Source organism: Hemitrygon akajei, chromosome 11 (genome assembly GCF_048418815.1).
Source record: "Hemitrygon akajei chromosome 11, sHemAka1.3, whole genome shotgun sequence".
NCBI classification, from domain to species: domain Eukaryota; kingdom Metazoa; phylum Chordata; class Chondrichthyes; order Myliobatiformes; family Dasyatidae; genus Hemitrygon; species Hemitrygon akajei.
The window spans coordinates 3,781,062-3,806,736 of record NC_133134.1 but is presented as its reverse complement, the minus strand read 5'-3'; the positions used below and the strand labels follow the sequence as shown (position 1 = coordinate 3,806,736).

At 45.0% G+C, this 25,675-nt stretch overlaps 1 protein-coding gene across 1 annotated transcript in view; it reads right to left on the bottom strand.

Annotated features, from left to right (window-relative positions):
- telo2 (TEL2, telomere maintenance 2, homolog (S. cerevisiae)) overlaps positions 1–25,675 on the bottom strand; it is a 45,159-nt gene that overhangs the window by 979 nt on the left and 18,505 nt on the right. The window contains exons 10-20 of the mRNA XM_073060064.1: positions 16,669–16,757; positions 14,125–14,211; positions 13,663–13,751; positions 13,378–13,469; positions 4,512–4,628; positions 2,785–2,856; positions 2,174–2,350; positions 1,774–1,865; positions 1,415–1,511; positions 1,110–1,174; positions 199–314 (exon numbers count right to left, since the gene is read on the bottom strand). Of these exons, the coding sequence (XP_072916165.1) occupies positions 199–314; positions 1,110–1,174; positions 1,415–1,511; positions 1,774–1,865; positions 2,174–2,350; positions 2,785–2,856; positions 4,512–4,628; positions 13,378–13,469; positions 13,663–13,751; positions 14,125–14,211; positions 16,669–16,757 (1,093 nt within the window). The remainder of the gene's footprint in view (positions 1–198; positions 315–1,109; positions 1,175–1,414; positions 1,512–1,773; positions 1,866–2,173; positions 2,351–2,784; positions 2,857–4,511; positions 4,629–13,377; positions 13,470–13,662; positions 13,752–14,124; positions 14,212–16,668; positions 16,758–25,675) is intronic.

The following is a 25,675-nucleotide window of genomic DNA, read 5'->3' as shown; positions in this document are numbered from 1 at the left end:
CTGTGCCTGTGAACCTCTGAGGCAAGGAGAGAAGGCAACCCTCACAGCTCACTGCAGCAAGCTGATGGATTGGCAGGTGAGGAAATGTTTCCTCTGTGCAGATGTACCAGACACCCTCCCTTCCTGTTGCTCTCATCCCCAGTTCTCAGTGCCAGGGGACTGGCACTAACCCTTCACTGCCCGGGACATAAAACTCACCTGCCAGCCAAGATCTCGCTTCCAGGAGCTCATCGGGAACATCAGCCAGGAGCCGGTCACTGGGAACGGTCAGCAGCAAGGAGGAGAAGCCAAAGAGTGTTCCCTGCCGGACGTACCTGAGGCGGGAAAGGCAGCAACACAGCAAGTCAGGCAGCACGAAGGAAGGGAATAAACAGTTGATGCTTTCTGCTGAGACCCTTCCTTCACGAATGGAAAGGGAGGAGGGTAGAAGCCAGAGTAAGAAGGTAAGAGGAAGGGAAGGAGAACAAGTTGGTAGGTGATAGGTGAGACTTGGGTGGGTGGAGGGAGGAGAGAAATGAAATAAGAAACTGGGAGGTGATAGATGGAAGAGGTAAAGGGCTTAAGGAGGAGGAATCTGATAGGGAAGGAGGAGGGGAACCAGAGGTGAGCAGAAGAGAAAAAATAAGATGGGAGCCAGAATGAGGAATGCAAAAAGAGAAAAGGAGGGAGGAAGAAATTACCAGAAGTTGGAGAAACCAATGTTCATGCATCAAGTTGGAGGATATTCAGATGAAATGTGAGATGGTGCTCCTCCATCCATGGACAAAATGGGATAGGGAAATTGGATTAGTGATCCTGAGCCCAGGGAACCAGGGCAGAGTTCCCACATCTAGGGAACACACTCGAAAGTGGACCCAAGGATGCAGAGTGGATTTGAAAATGTGTCTCATCCGAATCTCTGCAGTCTGAACATGACTGACCCTTGCTCTGTGCAAATAGAGATCAGAATGGGTCTGTCTGCCTGTCACTATGCCGAGGTTCAGCTAGAGCATTGACCAGTGAAGCCTCCTGTGGATCAATGTCCTGTGGCTGTGAGAGGAGACGACCAGAGAAGGTGATGAGCAGAGACTACAGCGAGGCAGGGAAGGGCTGGATGACCAGCTACTTACGTGTCTGGGTGGTAACGGAGGGCCCAGGTGAATCCGAGCAGAGCCATGCCCATGGAAATGACAATCTATGGGAGGGCAAAGGTGGCTGTCAGCACAGGAGGAGAGACGTTGGGATAGGGGCATCCCACTGAAATGCAATTTCACTCCCCCGAGTTCCCTCCCCCACTCCCCCAACCACAGAGAGAGCAACCCCCACCAGAGGACAGCACCCACATTCTCCAGTCACACCTGCTTCACCCACCACCCCTGTCATTTTAATCTTGGCCCCAGACCCAAAGCTGCCCTTCCCTCCCCAACCTTCTCACCGGCACATTGACGGACAGGTACACCAAGACGGCAAGGCTGTGGGTCAGACGGCCCAGCATCAGTGGCTCTGACAGGAAGTCGTAGGCAGCCTGAGGTCTGGGTCGTGGGGTTGGGGGGTAAATGGTGAGAGGTTAGTCCTGATACTGACCCATACTCTATTTACCAACTGCTGCCTCACAGCCCCTCCCCTGGTGTTCACTAAATTTCCCTTCCCTCCCCCACATCAATATGCTCCACCCCCACCTCCCCCCCGCCCTTCTTCATTAATTTCGACCCCTTCTAGGCAGCTGCGTTGATCGAAGTAACTTCATTGGGCAAGGGCAGAGGAGACGGGTGGATATTGGTCAGTTGCTGTTACCTGTCGTAGTTGTTGATCAAGGGGAAGAAGAAATGTCCGGCCACTGGACCCAGACGGTTGGGAGATGCCTGATGTCTTGGTCTCAACCAACCCTGACAAAGAGCAGTAACATCAGCTGGAGGACCAGGACTGGAGGGAAGCCTGTGTTCAACTCCCATCCCCACTCATGGACATAGGTTCCATTCCCAGCTCCACCTCCTCCCTCCCAACACCACTTCTCCTCTTCTGCTGGGGGAAGGAGCAGAGAGACTAGGGGAGCTTGGAATTGCGTTTGTCCCTCTCAGAACCTGATGCAGGTGGGGGACACTTTACCCCAGCACTCCTCTCCCTCCCCTCGGTGCCTACAGCTGACTGTCCCTCCCCCACCCGAGCTTACAACTGACTGCCCATCCCGACCCACTTTACTGAAGCGACGGGTCTTGTTCTGCAGCCTCTGCTCGATGATTTGTTTCCAGTGCTGGCTGGGGTCGGATGCCACGCTGTGCTGGACTTGAAGGTACGGGTCTGCGCTCTCGTCTGACGGGCTGCCTGCTGCAGGTCCAGGCTGGGCCAGTTCCTGGGCAGAGAGCACCAGCACCTGTACACAGACACAGATAGCCAGTGATCAGAGGGGTTTCAGCACAAGCGGTCAGTGTGACAGTTAGTGCAGGGGTTCAGTTTGACTGCCTGGGAAGGTGCGCAAATACTTTAAAGATTAAAGTTTAGTTTCATTTGTCACACATACATTGAAAAATCCAGTAAGACATGTCATTTTCATCAACAATCAACAGTATGAGGATATGCTAGGGGCAGCCCACAAATGTCACCATGCTGCCTGTGCTATCATAGCATACCCACAGACTTACTTGCCCTAATCCGTCCTCATACATCTGGAATGTGGGAGGAAACCAGAGCACCCAGAGGAAACCCATGCAGTTAACGGGGAGAACGCACAGATACAGACAACGGTGGGAATTGAACCCCGATCGGTCATCACTGGCACTGTAAACTATTATTCTAACCATTACTTACATCCAGGATGTCCAGGCGCTGGGACAGGCTGTAGTTCACAGCGTAGAACTCTGAGGTCAGGTACTGAGTGACCTGTGATTGAGGGACAGAAGGTGAAACAGCAGTTCTGTACAGATGTTTTCCCTCCCCCCATTCTCCTTGGATAAACACTGCCCAGTTGTTGTTGCACTGGAGATGTTCAGGGACATGGGGAGTGTCAGGGCAGCAGGATTGAGACCAGGGGAATGAACGAATGAATGAGAAAAACTGTACAGACACACACACACAGTTGCAAAAAAAAGTTTGTGAATCCTTTGCAGATACCTGGTTTTCTTCATTAGTTACTCATAAAATGTGGTCTGATCTTCATCTAAGTTAGAATAATAGACAAAGAGAATCTGCCTAAACTAATATCACACAAACAATTGAACTTTTCATGTCTTTATTGAACACATTTAATTATTCACAGTCCAGGCTGGAACAAGTATGTGAACACTTGTACATAATAACTGCCTGAACCTCCTTTAGCAGCAGGAATCTCCATCAAATGTTTCCTGTAGCTGCTGATCAGACTTGCACAATGAGAAGGAATCTTAGACTATTCCTCCATACAAAACGGTTTCAGTTCATCAATATTTCTGGGATACCTTGCATGAACAACTGTCTTCAGGTCATGTCACAGCATCTCAATTTGGTTAAGATCTGGACTCTAACTTGGTCATCCCAAAACCTGAATTTTCTTCTTTTTAAACCATTCATTATTGATTTACTCCTGTGTTTCAGATCATTGTCTTGTTGCATCATCCAACTTCTATTAAGCTTCAGGTGATGTTCCGCTACCCTGACAATCTCCTATAAAATGTCTTGACAGAATTTTGAATTCACTGTTCCTTCAAACAATTGCAAGCTGTTCAGATCCTGAGGCAGCAAAACAGCGTCAAACCATGATGCTCCTTCCACCATGCTTCACAGTTGAGATGAGATTTTGGTGTTGGTGTGCATTGCCCTTTTCCTCCAAACATTGCAATGTGCATTTCTGCCAGAAAGTTAAAACTTTTGTCTCATCTGTCCACAGAACATTCTTCCAGAAGTGTTGTGGAATATCCAGGTGGTCTTTTGTAGCCTTTTCCAGCTTCATGCATCTCTACAATTCTTCTTCTAAAAGTTGTTTTGATTGAGGCATGGTGCACATAAACAGATCCTTCTTCAGAAGAGCATTTACTTTGTGTTTTTATAGGGTAGGGCATTTTTACAATGCACACCTCCAATCTCATCTTCTTGATTGGAACACCTGACTCCAAACAGCTTTTGTAGAAGGCATTACCCCAGACGTTCACATACTTTTTTGAACCTAGGCTGTGATTGTTTAAATGGTGTACTCAGTATTGATGAGAAGTAGTATAATTATTTGTGTTATTAGTTTATATATATATATATATCTATATAAAAAACACATACAAATACACACAAATTTACATGTCCTATTATACTTTATAATTATGAATTACAAAGACCAGCTGTCACAAAACAATAGATTTCACGACATATGCCAGTGATATTAAACATGATCCTGATCATTGGGCTGTGGATGAAGAACTAGGAGAGGAAACTGGACATACAGCACCAGTCTGGTTCAAGGGTAAAGAGTGAGAGGGAGTGGACAGTGCGGGCTGGGTCTCGGGGCAGTAGGCTCAATGGCAGACAGTTTATGGTTCAGGCCCATGGACCACACCCCACCCGATACTCACGGGAACCACGCTGGTCACAGTCAGGGCCACCAGTGCCCGCTGCCGCAATCCAGTGAACCCCACAATGCCGAACTTGTCTTCAAGGTGTAGCAGGACCTTGGTGAGTTCCACACTGACCTGTGGGCAGAAAGCAAAGCTGGGAGAGTGACACAGGAGGCACAGCGAAAATCCAGCAGCAAAGATCCCTCTCATTGGGTCAAGCCCCACCTTTCACCCACACAACCCCTTTCCATGGGACACTTCCTGGGTGTGAGATACTCTGAGCGAGGAGTTAACCCCAGAGCCCAGGTTCCTGCCTGTCAAACACACACTCATACAAGTTGGACATCCTGGTGTTAGGGGTCACTCTTGAGTTATAAGTTCATGGAAAGCATAATTATGGATGAACTAAAATGAGAACCAGTCTTTAGGAAATAAAACCTGTTCACAATTTAACTTCCAACTTCGTAGCTAGTGAAACCAATCAGTGGGTGTGGGACATTCGGATTCTGTCCCACAGGGACAGACTATAGATGAATGTTCCTGCTGCTACCGCATTGTTAGAGATGTGTCTCTGCCACTTCAAAATCAAACTTACAAAGATAAAGATAAAAATGTGTGTATATATATGTCACCATATACAACCAGCTTCAGATGGAGCTCGTGAAAGTCAGCGACTACTTGTATTTGGTGGCAAATAAAACAAAGAAAACAGCTACATTCTTTATTAATCACACTTTTTCTGGTAAATGTACACTACAAACAAAAGCTTGTAACTTCTGAGTCGAGCTTTTGAATCACCTATATGCCCTGACGTTCTTGCAGCACGAACCGAAGTCTCGAAGGTGCAGAACGGTTGTGGCATGGCAGGGTCCAGGCTGGACAGCATAGAATGAGCAAATATAGGGCCATTGCTGGAGAGGACCTGGAGGCAATTCGATGCAGCAGAACTGAGGAGAGTTGAGGCAGAGCATGGGCCCGAGAGTGAGGAAAGACCCGAGGTTTGATCAATTTAAGCACTGAACAGAATTGGAAAGGTTGGGTTCAGGATGAATTGAGGCAGGGGTCGCAGAGTAAGGAATGACCTGAAATTTGGATGATGTAAGTGTCAGGCCAGACTGAAAAGGTCAGGATGTCAGGGCCAGAGGTAAAGGATGGGCCAGTGTAGATCACTACTCCATGAGGTTTACTTGTCTCTGCACTGAAATGAGACTGTGGCCTGCAACAAACGGGCTTCTGAACAACCCTGGGATTTATTTCCTTGTAGGCCTACTCAATAAATACAATAACCATAATAGCACCAACTGGGTGTATAACCAGCGTGCAAAAGATGACAAACTGTGCAAATACAAAAAGAAATAATAATCAAATGTGGAGAACAAGAGATGAAGAGTTCTTGAAAGTGAGTCCATGTGTTGTGGAAACATTTCAGCAATGGGACAAGTGAAGTTATCCCCTTTGGTTCAAGAGCCTGATTGTTGAGTTTGAGGAGATTTGGTACATCACCAGCGACTCTCAGAAATTTCTACAGATGTACCATGAAGAGTATTCTAACTGGTTACATCACTGTCTGATACGGGGGAGGGGGTTACTACAGAGGATTGAAGTTGTAAACTTCGTCAGCTCCATCAAAGGCACTAGCCTCTGTACTATCCAGTACATCTTTAAGGAGCAATGCCTCAAAAAGGTGACATCCATCATTAAGGACCTGCCCCCCATCACTCAGGTCATGACTTGTTCTCACTGCTACCATCAGGAAGGAGGTACGGAAGCCTGAAAGCACACACCCAATGATTCAGGAACAGCTTTTCCCCCTCAGAAATCCGCTTTCTGAATGGACATTAACCCATGAACAAAATTTTTTATTTTTACTTTTTTATTTCTATTTTTGCACTATTTAATGATTTAACTATTATATTTATATATATATACTGTAATTCAGTTTAATCCCACTTTTACAATGTATTGGATTCTACTGCTGATGCAAAGACAACAAATTTCATGACACATGCCAGTAATATTAAACCCGATTCTGATTATTGTTCCTGGACCTGGTGGTGAGTCCAGAGGCTCCTGTGCCACCTTCCTGGTAGCAACAGTGAAAACAGGGCATGGCCTGGGCGGTGGGGTTCCTGATGATGGATGTTGCTTTCCTGTGACAGCATTCATGTAGATGTACTCAATGCTTTACCTGTGATGGACTGGACCATATCTGTATTTTGTAGGATTTTCCATACAAGGGCATTGTTGTTTCCATACCAGGCTGTGATACAGCCAATCAATATACTCTCCACTACACATCTATAGAAGTTTGTCAAAGATTTGGACAAAATCTTTTGTCCCGCACCATTTAATCATGGCTGATCTATTTCCCTCTCAACCTCATTCTCCTGCCTCCTCCCCATAACCTTTCATGCCCAGACTAATCAAGAACCTATTAACATCTGCCTTAAATTCACCCAGTGACCTGGCTTCGACAGCCACTTGTAGCAACAAAGTCCAGATTCACCACCCTTTGAGTCATAGAAAAGGACAATACAGAAACAGGCCCTTTGGCCCATCTAGTCTGTGCCAAACCATTTAAACTGCCTACTCCTACTGATCTGCACTGGGACCAAAGCACTCCATATTCCTATCAAATTGTCTTGAACGCTGAAATCAAGCTCGCATCCATCATTTCTGCTGGCAGCTTGTTCCACACATTCACCACCTTCTGAGTGAAGAAGTTTTCCCTCATGTTCCCCTTAAACATCACCTTCAACTCTTAACCCATGACCTCTAGTTCCAGTCTCACCCAACCTCAGTGGAAAAAGTCTGCTTGCATTTGCCCCATCTATACTCCTAATAATTTTGTATACCTCTATCAAATCGCTCAATTTTCTACGTTCCAAGAAATAAAATCCTAATCTATTCAATCTTTCTGTATAATTTAGATCTTGCAAACCTAGCATCATCCTCGTAAACTTCCTCTGTACTCTTTCAACCTTATTTACACCTTTCCAATAGGTAGGTGACCTAAACTGCACACAATATTCCAAATTAGGCCTCAGCAATGTCTTAAACGTCAATGTAACATCCCATGTCCTGTACTCAGCACTTTGATCTATGAAGGCCAATGTGCCAAAAGCTTTCTTTAAAACCTATCTACCTGTGACGCCACTTTCAATGAATTATGGACCGGTATTCCCAGATCCCTTTGTCCTATCACATACCTCAAGGCCCTACCATTCACTGTGTAAAACCTACCATGGCTGGTGCTACCGAAGTGTAACACCTTGCGCTTGTCTGCATTAAATTACATCTGCCATTTTCAGCCCCATTTTCCAGCTGTTCTACTGCAAGCTATGATAGTATTCCTCACTGTCCACTACACCCTCATTCTTGGTGTCACCTGCACAATTGCCGATCTAGTTCACCACATTATCATTAGGATTGTGGATATAGATGACAAACAAAAATGGACCCAGCACTCCCCTAATCACAGGCCTCCAGTTAGAGAGGCAACCCTGTACTACCACTCTGGCTTATCCCACAAAGCCAATGTCTAATCTAGTTTACTCCTCACTTTGAATGCTGAGCGACTGAATCTTCTTGACCAACCTTCCATGCAGGACCATGTCAAGTGCCATGCTAAAGTCCATGTAGACAACATCCACTGTCTTGCCTTCATCAACTTTTCTGTAACTTCCTCGAAAAACTCTGTAAGATTGGTTAGGCATGACCTACCCCACACAAAGCAATGCTAACTATCCTTAGTCAGTCCACATCTATCCAAACACTTATATATCCAGTCCCTTAGAATACCTTCCAATAACTTTCCCACTACTGATGTCAGGCTCACTAGCCTATGATCTCCTGATTAATTTTTAGAGCCTTTCTTAAACAGTGGAACAACAGTGGCTATCCTGCAATCCTCTGGTACCTCACCTGTCACTAAGGATGATTTAAATATCTCTGCTAGGGCCCTAACAATTTCTGCACTTGCCTCTGTGTCCAAGGGAACACCATGTCAGGCCTTGGGGATTTATCCACCCTAATTTGCCTCAAGACAGCAAACACCTCCTCCTCTGTAATCTGTATACAGTCCATGAAGTTGATGCCGCTTTGCCTTACTTCTATAGACTCTGTGTCTTGAGTAGTTACAGACACAGATCTTCCCCATCTCTTTTTGGCTCCATGCATGGTTTACCAATCTGATTTTACAGAGGATCAATTTTGTACCTTACAATCCTTTTGCTCTTAACATCTCTGTAAAATCCCTTAGGATTTTCCTTTACCTTGTCTGTTTAAGGCAAGTTCATGCCTTCTTTTAACATTCCTGATTTCTTCAGTGTTCTCTTGCATTTCTTATACTCCATTAGCACCTCATTTGTTCCTACCTGCCTATACCTGCTATGTACCTCCCTTTAAAAAAAATTAACCAGGGCCTCAATATACCTTGAAAACCAAGCCTCTCAAGAGAATTGTTACCTTTACCTTTTATTTGGCAGTCATATACAAGCTTTGCACTCTCAAAATTTCACTTTTGAAGGCCTCCCACTTACCAAGTACACCTTTGCCAGAGAACCATCTGTCCCAATCCAACATGCCAGATCCTTTCTGATACCATCAAATTTGCCATTCTCCAACTCAGAATCTCAAATTGCAGACCAGAACTATCGTTTTGCATATTTACTTTGAAACTAATGGCTTTGTGATCCCTAGATGCAAAGTGTTCCCCTACACAATTTTCTGTCACGTGTCCTAATAGGAGATCAAGTATCTCTTTGGGACTTCTATGTACTGGTGAAGGAAACTTTCCTGAACACATTTGATAAAATCTATCCTTTCTAGTTCTTTTACAGTATTGGATTCCCAGTCAGTACGCTCTGTTATTGCAAATGTTACTTGATTTAAACTTATAAGAGGTGCAAACACTTATATTTGATACAAGTTTAGCCTGGAATTGCCACTTTGCCTGTGAGATGACTTCCTGGAGATCATATCTGAACCTCTTGTAACATTTCACATGACAGGCTTATTCAGAAAGTCAGAAGGCATGGAATCCAGGGAAGTTTGGCCAGGTGGATTCAGAATTGGCTTGCCTGCAGAAAGCAGAAGGTCGTGGTGGAGGGAGTACATTCGGATTGGAGGGTTATGAATAGTAGTGTACAACCTGGATGTGGGGGTAGAAGGGTGGGCTGGCAAGTTTGCAGACGTCACAAAGGTTGGTGGTGTTGTGGATAGTGTAGAGGATTGTTGAAGATTGCAGAGAGACATTGATAGGATGCAGAAGTGGCAGATGGAGTTCAACCCGGAGAAGTGTGAGGTGGTACACTTTGGAAGGACAAACTCCAAGACAGAGTACAAAGTAAATGGCAGGATACTTGGGAGTGTGGAGGAGCAGAGGGATCTGGGGTACATGTCCACAGATCCCTGAAAGTTGCCTCACAGGTAGATAGGGTAGTTAAGAAAGCTTATGGGGTGTTAGCTTTCATAAGTCGAGTGATAGAGTTTAAGAGTCACGAGGTTATGATGCAGCTCCATAAAACTCTGCTTAGGCCACACTTGAAGAGTACTGTGTCCAGTTCTGGTTGCCTCACTATAGGAAGGATGTGGAAGCATTGGAAAGGGTACAGAGGAGATTTACCAGGATACTGCCTGGTTTAGAGAGTATGGATTATGATCAAAGATTAAGGGAGCTAGGGCTTTACTCTTTGGAGAGAAGGAGGATGAGAGGAGACATGATAGAGATATACAAGAGGAATAGATAGAGTGGACAGCCAGCGTCTCTTCCCCAGGGCACCACTGCTCAGTACAAGAGGACATGGCTTTAAGGTAAGGGGTGGGAAGTTCAAGAGGGATATTAGAGGAAGGTTTTTTACTCAGAGTGGTTGGTGCGTGGAATGCACTGCCTGAGTCAGTGATGGAGGCAGATACACTAGTGAAATTTAAGAGACTACTAGACAGTTATATGGAGGAATTTAAGGTGGGGGTTTATATGGGAGGCAGGGTTTAAGGGTCGGCACAACATTGTGGGCCAAAGGGCATGTACTGTGCTGTACTATTCTATGTTCTATTCTTGGCTATCAGCCTTGAATGCTTCTGATCTGGCCCTCAGCAGATTGTGGATCTCATGGCTCATCCATGGCTTCTGATTGGGGAAGACACTGAATGATTTTGTGGCGACACACTCGTCTACAACTGTTTTAATACAGTCTGTGACAATCATGGTATATTTATTCAGATCCACAGATTAGTCCTTGAACACTGTCCAGTCCACAGACGTGAAGTAATCCTGTAGCCACTCCTCTGTCTCCCCTGGTATTACAGGAAAGTTACTGGCATGGTTAGAGCGTTGGCTGACTGGTAGGAGGCAGAAGGTGGGAATAAAAGGACCCTTGTCTGGTTGGCTGCCAGTGAGTAGTGGTGTTCTGCAGGGGTCAGTGTTGGGACGATTCTTTTTATGTTGTATATCAGTGATTTAGATGATGGAACAGATGGCTTTGTTGTCAAGTTTGCAGATGATACGAAGATTGGTGGAGGGGCAGGTAGTGTTGAGGAAACAGGTAGGCTGCAGAAGGACTTAGACAGATTAGGAGAATGGGCAAGAAAATGGCAAATGAAATACAATGTTGGAAAATGCATGGTCAGGCACTTTGGAAGTAGAAATAAATGTGCAGACTATTTTCTAAATGGGGAGAAAATCCAAAATTCAGAGATGCAAAGGGACTTGGGAGTCCTTGTACAGAACACCCTAAAGGCTAACTTGCAGGTAGAGTCAGTGATGAGGAAGGCAAATGTAATGTTAGCATTCATTTCAAAAAGGCTAGAATACAAGAGCAGGGATGTGATGCTGAGGCTTTATAAGGCACTGGTGAGGCCTCATCTTGAGTATTGTGAACAGTTTTGGGCTCCTCACTTAAGAAAAGATGTGTTCGCATTGGAGAGGGATCAGGGAGGTTCACAAGGATGATTCCAGGAATGAAAGGGTTATCATACGAGGAATGTTTTATGGCTGTAGGTCTGTACTCACTGGAATTTAGGATAGGGGGGCATCTTATTGAAACCTTTCAAATGTTGAAAGGCCTAGACAGAGTAGATGTGGAAGGATGTTTCCCATGGTGGGTGAGTTTAGAACAAGAGGGCACAGCCTAAGGATAGTGGAAAGTCCATTTAAAACAGAGATGCAGAGTAATTTCTTTAGCCAGAGGGTGGTGAATTTGTGGAATTTATTACCACGGGCAGCTGTGGAGGGCAGGTCATTGGGTGTACTTAAGGTAGGTCTTGATAGTTTCTTGATTGGACATGGCGTCAAAGGTTACTGGGAGAAGGCTGGGGAGTGGGGCTGAGGAGGGGAGAAAAGGATAGCCATGACTGAATGGCAGAGCAGGCTCGATGGGCCAAATGGCCTAATTCTGCTTCTATGTCTTATGACCACCTCTTGGTTCTGCTAATAGCTGGAGACTTGCTCTTTAGGCTCCACCTGTATGCAGAAGGAGAGGGACAGTCAAGTGATCAGATTTCCTGAAATGTGGTCTGGGCATGGAATGGTAGGCATTTTTTATCTTAATAAAACTGCGGTCTAGTGTGTTGGGACCTCTGGTACTACAGGTTATATGCTAAGGGCAATTTGTCCTTGTATCCTTGCACATTTGCTAACAAGATGGTTGGTAGAGGAGGTCTCATTCTTTTGTGTTTCAGCCTGGCTCGAAGTCCTCCCCTCCTACCTCACTTCTGACCACAATGATGAACCTTCATCTGCCTAAAGGTGCCATACCTGCTTGTTTGAGAGTTAAGTCTGCTGAATCCTTCAAAAGATTGTGAAATATGCCATTCATTAAATTGATTTAAAAGTATATTGCTGAAAGAGAAATTACATGCAGCAGATTGCAGTGACAGTGATTAAAAGAGATATATTTAAACGTTTGTGCACTTAATACAGAGCTCAGAACAGAGATCTTTCTTCTTGTTTAACCTTCTGGTTAGTTTTATATTCATGGAACCATCCCTCACTGTAACAAGGTGTGTGCAGTTTGTACTCCAGGCTTTTGGAACAGACACCCTACTGAATATTCAAAGAGATTCCACTAGTTGGTACATGCTACCATTGTAAATATGTAATTCTGTATATCTGGACTATAACAACAGGACAAGAATATAAATGTATGTTTGTGCAGCTGTGGTTTTATAAGGCATTGGTCAGACTGTCCTGGGGTAATGTGAGCAGTTTTGGGCCCTTATCTAAGAATGAATGTGCTGGAATTGAAGAGGATCCAGAGAAGGTTCAGGAGAATGATTCTGGGAATAAAAGGGTTAACATATGAGGAATGTTTGACGGCTCTGGGCCTGTGCTCACTAGAGTTTAGAAGAATGAAGGGGAATCTCATTAAAACTTATCAACTATTGAAAGGCCTAGATGGAGTGGATATGGAGAGAATGTTACCCATAGTGGGAGAGTCTAGGACCAGAGGTCAAAGCCTCAGAATAGGACGCCCATTTAGAACAGAGGAGAGGAGGAATTTCTTTAGCCAGGAGGTAGTGAATCTGTGGAATTCATTGCCACAGAAAGCTGTGGGGGCCAAGTCATTGGAGGTAGATATGTTCTTGATTAGTCAGGGCATTAAGGCTATGGCCAGAAAGCAGAATGAGTTTGAGAGGGATAATAAATTAACCATGATGGAATGGTGGAGCAGACACAATGGGCTGAATGGACTATTTCTTATGTATATTCATGGTTCAGTTGCTTTGACTATATTCCAAATGTTATAGGTGATTATAGCAATCAAAATTGTTCACTGTTATTTTTGTGGTGACCGTGTCAGGAGAGTCAGATTCACTGCGTGAATACGTTCCCCAGTTACTGCGTGGCTCAGTCTCAGTCAGTCACAACACTCTTTCTCCTCACCTCTCTGGCTGCTGTCGGGTTCTTTCTGATCAGGTCCTCCAAGATCTTCAAGCTCCCTTCCACCCTCTCGGGATTGTCCGATGCCAGCAGTACTGCAAGGGAGGAAGGGAGGGTACAGCTCACACAGTGCCAGGAAGGCGATGGCAGTTAAATTCTTCCCCTCCATCTCCTCCCAGACCCCTATCGCCTCCATTCCACACACACAGCCCCTCCCCCTCCCGTGGCCCAGACATACAGACACCAACACCACCCCCCACCCCACAACCCCATGTGGGGCAAGCTCACCTTCCAGACAGTCACCGACATACATAGGGGCTTGACTGCGACACAACTCAGAGTCTGCAGACAGGTCGTAGGGAACCAGCTCATCATCACTGTCAGCAGAGGGGAGAAAATGGAGAATGAGTGGAGAGTAAGCAAGAGTGCAGGGTAGGAGTTGGGGAGAAAGGAGGGGGCAGGAAGGGGAGAGGAATGGGCGGGGGTAGGAGTGGCAGAGAGAGGGGGCAGGGAGGGGAGAGGAATGGGCGGGGGTAGGAGTGGCAGAGAGAGGGGGCAGGGAGGGGAGAGGAATGGGCGGGGTAGGAGTGGCAGGAGAGAGGAGGGGGCAGGAGGGGAGAGAGGTGGGGGCAGGACAGATAGGGACAGGATAGTGGAGAAAAGTGAGTCGGGGGCAAAAGAGAGAGGAGGGCCGAAGGATAGGGGAGAAGCGGGTGTGAGGCAGGACAGATATAAAAGTCATATTCCAACCTGTCTAACTCAGATTCGGTCTCTGTCTGGTTGCTGCCTCTGCTTTCAGTTGCTTCTTGTCTGGTGTCTGTCAGCGATTCACCATTTCTAGGAAGGGAACAGAGCCAATCAATGCTTTCACCTCTGGGCAGTAGATGTCCTCGGTGAGAAGTCTTCATATTGGAGGAGGGGAAACAGGCAGAAATCCTAAGAGGATGCCAGTGCTGGCTGGTTTCAGCAGCATCGCAGATCCTGGTGCCTTGTAAGGGATGTCGGGCAGAGAGATTAGCTGGTACGCCAGTAATGTGGAGTTTAAGCATGAAAGGTGAAATAGTTAAGGGGGACCTGATGAGGAACGTCTTCACTCGGGACGGTGAGAATGTGAATGAGCTGCCAGTGGAAGTGCCGGACTTGGGTTCAATTTAAAATTAAGAGAAGTTTCTACATGGATGGGAGGGGTATGAAGTGTTATTGGCCACATGCCAATGGTACAAGGCAGTAAAACATTTAAGCATGAACAAGATGGGCCAAAGCACCTATTTGTGTTGTGCAATATGACTCTAAGTCAGCAGAGAAAGGGCGATGGAGAACTCTTTTCAAAAGGGCCAGCACTAGCATGATGGGCTGAACAATCTCTGGGAGAGTTCTTCCCTACAGTGAGTTTAAAGACCAATTAATGAGAGAGTGTGGAACCTCCCCGTGGTGTGATCAAGTGACCACACTCCCTCTCATTGCATCCTGAGCCAAAAGAAACACGTATCTAGCAGAAAGCAAGTGTCATGTCTCTCTGGACTCTGGACACTTCTAGACCAGGATTTCTCAACCAGGGTTCCGCGAGAGATCATGATTTTAAAAACTAAACATAATTTTTTGAACCGCATGACATGTGAAACTAGTGCTCGCAATGGTGGACAGTGACCAAGCAGCCCTGTTAACAATCTCATTAGAGGTCTCTCAGCCCAGAATGGCAGTATGCAGTAGGACCATGTTAATTCTCTGTTTTTGATGCAAGCTTGGGGAGGCCTTGGATAATTGGTGAGTGCTGTACTGCGTTGAGGGGAGGACAGTAGGCTGATAATTGGTGAGCGCTGTATTGCACAGAGGGGTGGACGGTCAGTTGATAATTGATGAGCACGGAGGCAAGGACAGTTGGCTGATAATTGGTGAGAAACTGGATTGCACAGGGGGAGGACGGTCGGCAGATGAGGAGCATGAAGTGCATTTTCTGAGCACTGAATAGACTCGCCCAACTTGGGCTGTGGCGTCAGCCTCTCACTTACCCACCACCGACTGACTTATGGGAGCGAGCAAGCTCTACCGGTGTAGAAGAAAATTGGAGAGAAATTTTCAATCTAAAGAAGGAATTTTTACATGTCGCGACTCAGCTGCTGGCCTGCTACTTTGCTGCTGTTGTAAAAATTGCTATTGTGTAGGTTAGAAGTGAACTGTCTTGTCAAGTTTTCATACTTTTTTACTCTTTTCCCATTTAGTTATTTATTATGCCATTCTTTTTTATATTTTATTAACCCTCTGTTAGGACAAGATGCAGTATGAGAAATTGAAAAGGCTTCAGTCTCAAACAGTATAATAACTTGACATATTAATGATGTCACATGATGCTGAAGAAGTCTTGTGTGATAAACTGAAAAAGAACAGCTTCACTATGCAGGTTGATGAGTCAACAGATTTCGCCAGTAAATGTCATGTTGTAGCATTTGTAAGATTTGTAAATGATAGTGAAATTCAATAAAACGTTTTCTGTTGCGAAGAGCTGCCGGAAACAAGCAAAGGCTAAGATATATTGAATGTTTTACCTTCATATCTGGAAACAAAAGATCTGTCTTAGAGGAACTATGAATTACAGGATTACTTTCAAGAAAATAGGCGGCCAGATTTTGCCTGCAGAAGACCACTGTTAACCTAATCCTTCCACAAGGGAACTACGCCAATGAACGTGTCACAGCAAATGGAAATCCAATATGCAAGAAATCTACAGAAAAAGCTGCAGAAAGTTGTAAACTCAGGCAGCTCCATCATGGGCATTAGCTTCCCCACAATTGAGGACATTTTCAAAAGGCAGTATCTCTAAAAAGTCACACAAAATGCTGGTGGAACACAGCAAATCTACAGAAAAAGCTGCAGCAAGTTGTAAACTCGGGCAGCTCCATCATGGGCATTAGCTTCCCCACAGTTGGGGACATTTTCAAAAGGCAGTATCTCTAAAAAGTAGCATGTTGCCATTAAGGACCCCCATCACCCAGCGAATGCCTTCTTTTTGCTACTATTGAGGAGGATGTACTGGAGCCTTAAGACACACACTCAACATTTCTGGAACAGCTTCTTTCCCATTGCTGTCAGATTTCTGAATGAACAATGAACCTGTGTACACCACCTCACTGCTTTATTTTGCTCCCTTTTTGCACTACTTATATATTTTTTAAATATACTTATTGTCATTTATAGTTTTTTATTATTATATATTGCAAAGTATTGCTGCCGCAAAACAACAAATTTCATAATATGATGTATTTCAGTGATATTAAACCTGATTCTGATCCTGAGTACCTGTGTGGCTGTGGGGGGCTCTCCCAGCTCGACAGGGGTCTCGGAGTGCAGAGTGAGCGAATCTCCCTCACCTCATCATCGTCCTCATACTGAAAGATCAGAGAGTACAACTCATCAGTTGCTGTGGAGGACAAGGAACAATATGGGCATGAAAAAAGGGGTGACTAAATTAATGGTGCAAGAGCAAAGTGTGTGACTACATGGGTGTGTAATGACCTGAACAACTGTGCACACTCCCCACCCACATTCAATGAGGCAAGGACACCAGGGCTTGTTACAAACTGCAACTGATGCAGTGAAGGGGTCAGTCCCAACTGTCCACCTGAGTGTGACTGCAGATCAGGAGTGGGTGGGAGGAGGCACTCAGCCCATCCAGCCTGCCCCACCTCATCTCCACACTAACCACTTTAACCACCTATGTTCAGTTAGGCTTCAAATTGTAGTTCACTTAGATTCACTTGCCCCATCACTGAAATGTTCCCACAACTAATGAACTCACTTTCAAGGCCTCTTCATTTCATTCTCAATATTATTTATTTATGTATTATTTCCTCTCTTTTGTATTTGCACAGTTTGTTGTCTTCTGGACTCTGGTTGAACAGCCTAGTTGGGCGATCTTTCATTGATTCTGTTATGGTCATGGTTCTATAGATTTATTCAGTATGCCCAAAATAAAATGAATCTCAGGGTTGTATAAGGTGACATATATGTACCTTGATAATAAAATTTACTTTGAGCTTTTAATATGTTGTTCTGTGTCAGCATTAGTGTACATTATACTTGGTTAGATGTTACACAATCACCTGTTGCTAGTAACTTGCGATATATTTGGTTCTATACTAGTGTAGTTGCTGTTTCTTCCTCTCCACCATCAGATTTCGAATGGTCCATGAACACTACCTCAATATTTTTGGTCAGTTTTTGCACTACTTAGTTATTTTACATACCTTATTTTAATTTGCAGTATACTTTACGTATTGCACTGTATTGCTGTCACAAACCATCTCAGTGATTCTGAAAGCTGCTCACGTTTTTTTCCCCTCTAAAATTAGGCCAAACGATTCACAGTATCAAAGGAAAGTACATGTTCACATTCCTTTATTTGTAGTTACTTCTCTGCATTGCTTGCTGGTACAAACTGACCCTGTGACATGCACTCTGAACATCTAATAATACAGCTGTGACCATGAGATTTCTGTATCAAATTGACTTACACAGAACAAAGACTAGTAAGCACAGGACAGGCCCTTCAGCCCATAATGTTATGCCAATCCAATTAAATTAATAATCAATTGGCTCACTAATCTCTTCTGCTTACACAATGTCCATTTCCTCCCATCTTCCTCACATTCGTGTGCCTATCTAAACATCTTTTAAGAGTTCCTGGTGTATCCGCCTCTATCACCACCCAGGCACCCACCACTCTCTGTGTAAAAACTTGCTCCTCATATCTCCTTTCAAATTAACCCTGCTCAGCTTAAATGCATGCCGTCTGGTATTAGACATTTCAACCCTGGGAAACAGATACTGTCTACTCTATCTATGCCTCTTATAACTTTATAAACTGCTATCAGACCTCCCGCCAGCCTCCACCCTTCCAGAGAAAACAACCCAAGGTTGTTGAACCTCTCATTATAGCACATGCCCTCTAATTCAGGCAATATCCTGGTCAATGTCTTCTGCCCCCTCTCCAAAACCTCAACAGCCTTCCTATAATGGGTGACCAGAACTGTATGTAATACTCCAGCTTCAGCCTAACTAAAGTTTTGTAAAACTGCAACGTAATTTCCTGAACGTCTTCTAGACATCATCTCCAGAACTAACACCTACCACCCCTGGTTTGTCAAGAACTGGTTCATCTTTGCCTTACCAATATTACAAACAAAGACACACCATCCCTGAGAGAAATGAATTCACCTCATCTTCATCCTGAGTGGGCAACCGACTAGTTAAAGCAGTCACTGTCCTCAGTCTAGATTCTCCTACTAGAAAGTACATTCTCTCATACAGTAGATAGTGTGGAAGGGTTAACATAATATCCAGGTAAGGACAGACTGCAAATAGAGAGCAGACAGCCAAGGCAAGAAAGGTCTTTGAAGATAACTTTTCTTTGCACAGTAGCAGTCTGGGGACAAGATCAGCGACCCAAGGCGCACACATCATCTAACGAAGTAACTTTACTAATTTGAAAGCATCATCAGTTGTCAGCTTGTAGATTCTATTAAATTTTAACATCTGTATTATGAATGGTGATTGTTCTTGCAAGAAAGGAATCAAAACATACATAGATTACCAAATAGTCAATATCCATAATCTCTGTTCAGAATTCATAAAATATTAAGACATAGGAGTAGAATTGGGCCACTCAGCTCATCAAGTCTGCTCTGCCATTTCATCATTGCTAATTTATTATCCCAACCGATTCTCCTGCCTTCTCTCCACAACCTCTGACGCCCTGACTAATCAAAACCCAATCAACCTCCGCTTTAAATATACTCCAACTCTATGACTTAGCCTCTACGGCCACCCTTGGCAATGAATTCCACAGATTCATCACCCTCTTGACTAAAGAAATTCTCCCCATCCTTGTTCCAAGTGGATGTCTCCTTGTCCGAGGTTATGCTCTCTGGTCTGAGATTCATCTGCTACAGGAAACATCTTCCCAAAATCCACAGTCTAGGGCCTTTCAATATTTCATTGGTTTGTATGAGATCTCCCCTCATCCTTCTAAACTCCAGTTGGTACAGGCCCAGAGTCATCAAACACTTCTCATACGTTAACCCTTTCATTCCCAGGGATTATATGCATGTCCTCCTCTGGACTCATTTCAAATGACAGCACATCTCTTCATAGGTAAAGGGCCCAAAACTGCTCACAATAGTCCAAGTGTGGTCTGACCAATACCTTATAAAGCCTCAGTGTCACATCCTTGCTCTTACATTCTAGTTCTCTCAAAATGAGTGCTGACGTTGCATCTGCCTTCTTTCCTGACTCAACCTGCAAGTTAACCTTTAGTGAATCCTGCACAAGGACTCCCAAATCCCCTTGCACCTCTAATTCAGAATGTTGTTCTCCTTATACAGGAGTAAAATTAAGTATGATTGAGTTGTAAATGTGTATGTGTTCAGGGTCCGTTTATTTTATTTATTATTACCCCCCTTCCCCCCACCATTCTAGCCTTTTTCCCAGGGAGGTGTGCTACAAACATAGGTTTACGATCAGAGGTGAGAGATTTACCTGGACGTTACAAACACCGATGTCTGAATGCCGTTTGTTGACTATAGCTCAGTGTTTAACACCATCATTCCTACAGTCCTGATCGATAAGCTACAGAACCTGGCTCTCTGCAATGGGATCTACGACTTCCTAACCAGAAGACCACAATCTGTGCAGGTTGTAAATAATATGAAAGGCATTGATCGTGTGGATAGACAAAAGCTTTTTCCCAGGGCTGAAATGGCTAACATGAGAGGGCACAGTTTTAAGGTGCTTGGAAGTAGGTACAGAGGAGATGTCAGGTGTTAAGTTTTTTTTAACGCAGGAAGTGGTGAGTGCGTGGAATGGGCTGCTGGCAACAGTGGTGGAGATGGATAAGATAGGGTCTTTTAGACAATAGACAATAGGTGCAGAAGTAGACCATTCGGCCCTTCGAGCCTGCACCACCATTTTGAGATCATGGCTGATCAACTACTATCAATACCCGGTTCCTGCCTTGTCCCCATATCCCTTGATTCCCCTATCCATAAGATACCTATCTAGCTCCTTCTTGAAAGCATCCAGAGAATTGGCCTCCACTACCTTCCGAGGCAGTGCATTCCAGACCCCCACAACTCTCTGGGAGAAGTAGTTTTTCCTTAACTCTGTCCTAAATGACCTACCCCTTATTCTCAAACCATGCCCTCTGGTACTGGACTCTCCCAGCACCTGGAACATATTTCCTGCCTCTATCTTGTCCAATCCCTTAATAATCTTATATGTTTCAATCAGATCCCCTCTCAATCTCCTTAATTCCAGCGTGTACAAGCCCAGTCTCTCTAACCTCTCTGCGTAAGACAGTCCAGACATACCAGGAATTAACCTCGTGAATCTACGCTGCACTTCCTCTACAGCCAGGATGTCCTTCCTTAACCCTGGAGACCAAAACTGTACACAATACTCCAGGTGTGGTCTCACCAGGGCTCTGTACAAATGCAAGAGGATTTCCTTGCTCTTGTACTCAATTCCCTTTGTAATAAAGGCCAACATTCCATTAGCCTTCTTCACTGCCTGCTGCACTTGCTCATTCACCTTCAGTGACTGATGAACAAGGACTCCTAGATCTCTTTGTATTTCTCCCTTACCTAACTCTACACCGTTCAGATAATAATCTGCATTCCTGTTCTTACTCCCAAAGTGGATAACCTCACACTTATTCACATTAAACGTCATCTGCCAAGTATCTGCCCACTCACCCAGCCTATCCAAGTCACCCTGAATTCTCCTAACATCCTCATCACATGTCACACTGCCACCCAGCTTAGTATCATCAGCAAATTTGCCGATGTTATTTTCAATGCCTTCATCCAAATCATTGACGTAAATTGTAAACAGCTGTGGTCCCAATACTGAGCCCTGTGGCACCCCACTAGTCACCACCTGCCATTCCGAGAAACACCCATTCACCGTTACCCTTTGCTTTCTATCTGCCAACCAGTTTTCTATCCATGTCAATGTCTTCCCCCCGATGCCCTGAGCTTTGATTTTACCCACCAATCTCCTATGTGGGACCTTATCAAATGCCTTCTGAAAATCGAGGTACTCTACATCCACTGGATCTCCCCCATCTAACTTCCTGGTTACATCCTCGAAAAACTCCAACAGATTAGTCAAGCATGATTTACCCTTGGTAAATCCATGCTGGCTCGGCCCAATCCTATCACTGCTATCTAGATATGCCACCATTTCATCCTTAATAATGGACTCTAGCATCTTCCCCACCACTGATGTCAGGCTGACAGGTCGATAGTTCTGTTTTCTCCCTCCCTCCTTTCTTAAAAAGTGGGATAACATTAGCCATTCTCCAATCCTCAGGAACTGATCCTGAACCTAAGGAACATTGGAAAATGATTACCAATGCATCCGCAATTTCCAGGGCCACCTCCTTTAATAATCAGACCATCTGGACCTGGGGATTTGTCAGCCTTCAGTTCCATCAGTCTACTCATCACCGTTTCCTTCCTAATGTCAATCTGTTTCATTTCCTCTGTTACCCTATGTCCTTGGCCCATCCATACATCTGGGAGATTGCTTGTGTCTTCCTTAGTGAAAACAGATCTAAAGTACTCATTAAATTCTTCTGCCATTTCTCTGTTTCCCATAACAATTTCACCCAATTCATTCTTCAAGGGCCCAACATTGTTCTTAACTATCTTCTTTCTCTTCACATACCTAAAAAAGCTTTTGCTATCTTCCTTTATATTCCTGGCTAGTTTGCGTTCGTACCTCATTTTTTTCTCCCCGTATTGTCTTTTTAGTTAAGTTCTGTTGTTCCTTAAAAATTTCCCAATCATCTGTCTTCCCACTCACCTTAGCTCTGTCATACTTTTTTTTTAATGCTATGCAATCTCTGACTTCCTTTGTCAACCACTGTGGCCCCTTTCCCCCCTTTGAATCCTTCCTTCTCTGGGGGATGAACTGATTTTGCACCTTGTGCATTATTCCCAAGAATACCTGCCATTGCTGTTCCACTGTCTTTTCTGCTAGGCTATCCGTCCAGTCAACTTTGGCCAGCTCCTCCCCCATGGCTCCACAGTTTCCCCTGTTCAACTGCAACACTGACACCTCCGAGCTGCCCTTATCCTTCTCAAATTGCAGATAAAAACTTATCATATTATGATCACTACCTCCTAATGGCTCCTTTACTGCAAGACTGCTTATCAAATCCTGTTCATTACATAACACAATCCAGAATAGTCTTGTCCCTGGTCGGTTCTCGTACAAGCTGTTCCAAGAATGCATTCCGTAGGCACTCTACAAACTCCCTATCCTGTGGTCCAGCACCAACCTGATTCTCCCAGTTCACCTGCATGTTGAAATCCCCCATAACTACTGCGACATTACCTTTGCCACATGCCAATGTTAACTCCCTATTCAACTTGCACCCAATATCCATGCTACTGTTTGGTGGCCTATAGACAACACCCATTAGGGTCCTTTTGCCCTTACTGTTCCTCAGTTCTATCCACACAGACTCTACTTCTCCTGATCCTATGTCCCCCCTTGCAAAGGACTGAATCTCATTCCTCACCAACAGGGCCACCCCACCCCCTCTGCCCACATTTCTGTCCCTACGATAGCATGTATACCCTTGTACATTCATTTCCCAGGTCTGATCTCCCTGCAGCCATGTCTCTGTTATCCCAAAAACATCATAGTTACCCATTCGCACCTGGGCTTCAAGCTCATCCGCCTTATTTCTGACACTTCGTGCATTCAGATATAGAATTTTTAGCCCATTTCTCCTCTCTCTGTTTGAATCGCTGCCTATTGTGCTTAACCCAGCTCCCCGAACTCCCATCGGGCTATACGCCCCTAGAATTTTGTTGTCCTTCCTAAATTTACCTATTCTTTCAACACATTTAACTCCATGTTCCGTCAGACCATCCCTCTGTACATGTGTCCTCCTTATCACTTGTTCCGCCTCTCCTTTCTCTACTACACACGTAATATTCTGGAATCATGTAGTCCCCACCTGTCCTTTATTCTTCCTCTCGCTATCCTCTCTCTCATTCTGGATCCCCGCCCCCTGCAAATTTAGTTTAAACCCCCCCCGAAGAAGCACTAGCAAACTTCCCTGCAAGAATGTTAGTACCGCTCCAGTTCAGGTGTAAACCGTCCCTTCGGAACAGATCCCACCTTCCCTGGAACAAAGCCCAATTATCTACAAACCTGAAGCCCTCCCTCCTGCACCATCCTCTCAGCCACGTATTAATCTTTATAATCTTTCTGTTCCTTGCCTCACTCGCATGTGGCACAGCTAGCAATCCTGAGATTGTTACCCTGGAGGTCCTGCTCTTCAGCTTCGCACCTAACTCCCTGAACTCCCTACGCAGGACCCCCTCACTCATCCTACCCACGTCATTGGTCCCTACATGGACCACAACATCTGGATTCTTGCCCTCCCTCTCAAGAATAACCTGCACCCGATCTGAGATGTCTCGGACCCCAGCATCAGGGAAGCAACATACCATCCGAGACTCCCGATCTTCCCCACAAAATCTCCTATCCGCCCCCCGACTATAGAATCCCCTATCAATACCGCTCTCTTCTCTTCCCTCCTCCCCTTCCTAGTCGAGGGTCCAACCTCAGTGCCAGAGACAGGACCACTGCAGCTTGTTCCTGGTAGGTCATCCCCACCAACAGTATCCAAAACGGTATACTTATTTTTGATGGGAACGGCCACAGGGGTGCTCTTCTCTCTCTGTCTGCTCCCCCTGCCTCTCTTGACTGTCACCCATTTGCCTACCTCCTGTCTTTTCGGTGTGACTACCTCCCGATAACTCTTATCTATCTCTGCCTCTGCCTCCCGAATGATCCGTAGTTCATCCAGCTCCTGCTCCAATTCCCTAACTCGGTCTGATAGGAGCTGCAGCTGGATGCACCTATTGCAGGTGTGGTCATCAGGAACAACTGTGTTGACCCTGACCTCCCACATACTGCATACGGAGCACACCACTGCTCTAACTGTCTCCCCCATTACCTGATCCTAGATTAGTCAGAATAAATGAAAAGCAGGCTTCTTGCCGAAGTCCTCTTGCATCGAAGCCCGCTCAGCCAAAGCCCAGCACTCTGCTCCTGCGCACTCCGCTGCCCGCACCGACGCTGCCCGCTCCTGAAAGTAGGCTGCTTTTTAAAGCCCGCGCTCGCCGCTGATGTCACCTGCGCTTGTGCAGCTTTACCTTCCTCCTCAGAGACTCCTGGACAGGTATATGGAACTTAGAAAAGTAGAGGGTTATGGGTAACCCTAGGTAATTTCTAAGGTGAGGACATGTTTGACACAGCTTTGTGGGCCGAAGGGCCTGTATTGTGCTGTAGGTTTTCTATGTTTCTAATATCTCCTCCTTGCTGATGACAACACTGGGGCACCTCAGGGGTGTGTGGTTAGCCCACTGCTCCACTCCCTCTACACCCATGACCGTGTGGCTAGGTATAGCTCAAATGCTATCTATAAATTTGCTGATGATACAAACATTCTTGGTAGAATTTCAGATGGAAACGAGAGTGAGTATAGGAGTGAGATATATGAGCTAGTTGAGTGGTGTCGCAGCAACAACCTTTTCAACTTCAGTAAAATGAATCCTCAGAGGGATCAGAGCAATTTCAAGTTCCTGGGTGTCAAGATCTTTGAGGACCTAACCTGGTCCCAACATATTGATGCGGCTATAAAGAAGGCAAGACAACAGCTATGTTTCATTAGGAGTTTGAAGAGATTTGGTTTGTCACCCAAAACACTCGAAAACTTCTATAGATGTACCATTGAGAGCATTCTGACAGGCTGCATCACTGTCTGGCATTGGGTGTGGGGTGGGGGGGGGGGGTGAGTGCTACTGCACAAGACTGAAAGAAGCTACAAAAAATTATAAATTTAGTCAGCTCCATCTTAGGTACTAGCCTTTGTAGTATCCAAGACACCTTTAAGGAGTGGTGCCTCAAAAAGGTGGCATCCATTACTAAGGACCTCCATCACCCAGGACATGCCCTCTTCTCGTTGTTACTGTCAGGAAGGAGGTACAGAAGCCCAAAGGCACACAGCAATTCAGGAACAGCTTCTTCCCCTCTGCCATCTGATTCCTAAATGGACATTGAACCCACAAACTTGTTTTCTGCATTATTTCTGTTTTGTGGGATATTTAATCTAACTACTTAATATACATATACATCTTACTGTAATTGATGTATTTATTTTCTTTCTATATAATCATCTACTGCACTATACTGCTGCTACCAAGTTAACAAATTTCACAACACA